The sequence below is a fragment of the Branchiostoma belcheri genome, unplaced genomic scaffold (assembly GCF_001625305.1).
Source record: "Branchiostoma belcheri isolate BF01 breed outbred unplaced genomic scaffold, Haploidv18h27 scaffold1937, whole genome shotgun sequence".
NCBI lineage: Eukaryota > Metazoa > Chordata > Leptocardii > Amphioxiformes > Branchiostomatidae > Branchiostoma > Branchiostoma belcheri.
This window is the reverse complement of record NW_017803421.1, coordinates 1-1,870: the sequence shown is the minus strand read 5'-3', so window position 1 is coordinate 1,870 and position 1,870 is coordinate 1. Positions and strand designations below refer to the sequence as shown.

The window sequence follows — 1,870 nt, the reverse complement described above, 5'->3', positions numbered from 1 at the left end:
CACATATACAAACACACGCACACGCACACATGCATAATCACTTGCACACACACATGCACATACAAATCACACAGACCCAAAAACACATATTTTTTTTTGTGGCTCTCACCTGCTGATGTGCACCTGTTTTGATGTTCACCAGGTGTCCTGGAGAACATGGCTGCAGCTGGCCAGGTGCACCCACAGGTGCCTCCCCCATTCCATGATAAAGCTGGCCACTGCAGGTGTTGTACTTATTAAAGGTATGTAAGAGAGTGTAAGTTTGTGTAAAAAAAGTGTGAGCCTTAAAGGTGTTTTTCTGGTTCAATATCTTGGTGTACATGTATTTTAGTCAGTGAAGGAAGCATATGAATTTTCACAGGGCTTATACAATGTACAGTACAGCTCGCGTCAATGTTAACATCCTGTCGCGTCAATGCCGCGTTCCCCGCGCGTTCCGAACGCGTTCGGCAAATATGCATAAACGCTAACCCGAACGCGGCATAACGCGGTAGAGTTGCCGTATCGCGTAACCATAACGCGTTTCCGATCGCCAGACAAAGTTAATGAGATGGGGTCAGGTTTCATTGTTTTGTTTTACGGTTTGTAAGACAATAGCGACTTGTCACCTTGAACGGCGTCATGTAGCATTGTTGACACCTCTCTCATGTCGTTACAGAGATAGCCTACAACTACAACTAACATGTACAATTTTGAACACAAAATTTAGTGCGTTTATAACGTTTCAAAAGTCAACAGCCGTAAGAGAATGTATCACACAAAGTGCCGACCGTCGCCAGGCCGACGCACATCGGGCCACGGCCCGCAGCGTTATGCAGCGGACGTGGAGTCTTGACACACAAAACTCTTCAAGAAGCCGCCAAAATTCTCCCTAATTTCCACCTAAACGGACGCTAGCCCAAAATGTTAACGTTTTATAGGTTTTCATCCGACGAAAACATTGTCGGCAAAGCGATACCACCACGCCCCCCTCCCCCAACTCGCATAGTACGCGCAGCCTTCCCTAGCCATCCTCCCATGGCAGGGGCAGCGGCTCCGAATTCCTTCTCCGCCCCTTACCCCTGCCGTATTACATGGCATCTTCTACTCTACGACCCGATTCCAGGGACACGCTCTCAGCCAATCACGTATCACAGAGAAAATCTTCAACGCACTATACATTAAATATTTATGAGCTGCGCTAGCTATCGGAACCAATCATGTCGGCTCTTACATCGGCTGTTCAGTGACAAATAAAAACAAACATGGCGTCGTCTTGGGAAGAGAACTTTTGCGACTTCTTTGGATTAGAGAGCCTGCATGACCATCAAAAGTCCACTCTGGAGTTTTTGATGAGTGGAAAGGACGTGTTCCTAAGTGTGCGAACGGGCGGGGGAAAGGACCTATGTTTCTATGGGAGTTTCCTAGTCGCAGCAAGACTCGCAAGAACCAGGAAGAGTCGCGCGCTAGCAGCTGTGCAACTGAGAGCTGTTAGAGCGCGACTGGAGAGGAGTTCGTCTTAGGGTGAGCCCGCTGAATGCGATAATGAAGGAGCATTGTGAGTTCTTGAACGGTCTTGGGCTGACGGCAGTTTGCCTCGGGATGGACAGTAGAGATACGGCGGGCATTCTCGCTGGGAAGTTCCAGTTTGTACTCACCTCCCCCGAGACTATCCTCGGCGATGAAAAATTCCGAGAGATGTTGCGGTCTGATGTTTACAAGGGACACGTTGGCCTGATTGTGATCGACGAGGCCCATACTGTTGTCCAGTGGTAAGTCTGTTGTCACTTTTCTTCTATTTTGCCGATTCAGTACATGTCGAAAATGACCCTGCCATGGGAGGATGCATAAAATTGTGTTTATACTACACTCAACTGTACTGCACTTTAGC

At 48.1% G+C, this 1,870-nt stretch overlaps 1 protein-coding gene across 1 annotated transcript; it reads left to right on the top strand.

Moving 5' to 3' along the window:
* The first annotated feature begins 1,209 nt into the window (after positions 1-1,209).
* On the top strand, positions 1,210-1,797 carry LOC109468175 (ATP-dependent DNA helicase RecQ-like). The gene is made up of 2 exons (XM_019766431.1): positions 1,210-1,398; positions 1,493-1,797. The coding sequence occupies exons 1-2, from the start codon at positions 1,245-1,247 to the stop codon at positions 1,753-1,755; spliced, it is 417 nt and encodes a 138-aa protein (XP_019621990.1). The 5' UTR covers positions 1,210-1,244; the 3' UTR covers positions 1,756-1,797.
* The last annotated feature ends 73 nt before the right edge of the window (positions 1,798-1,870 follow it).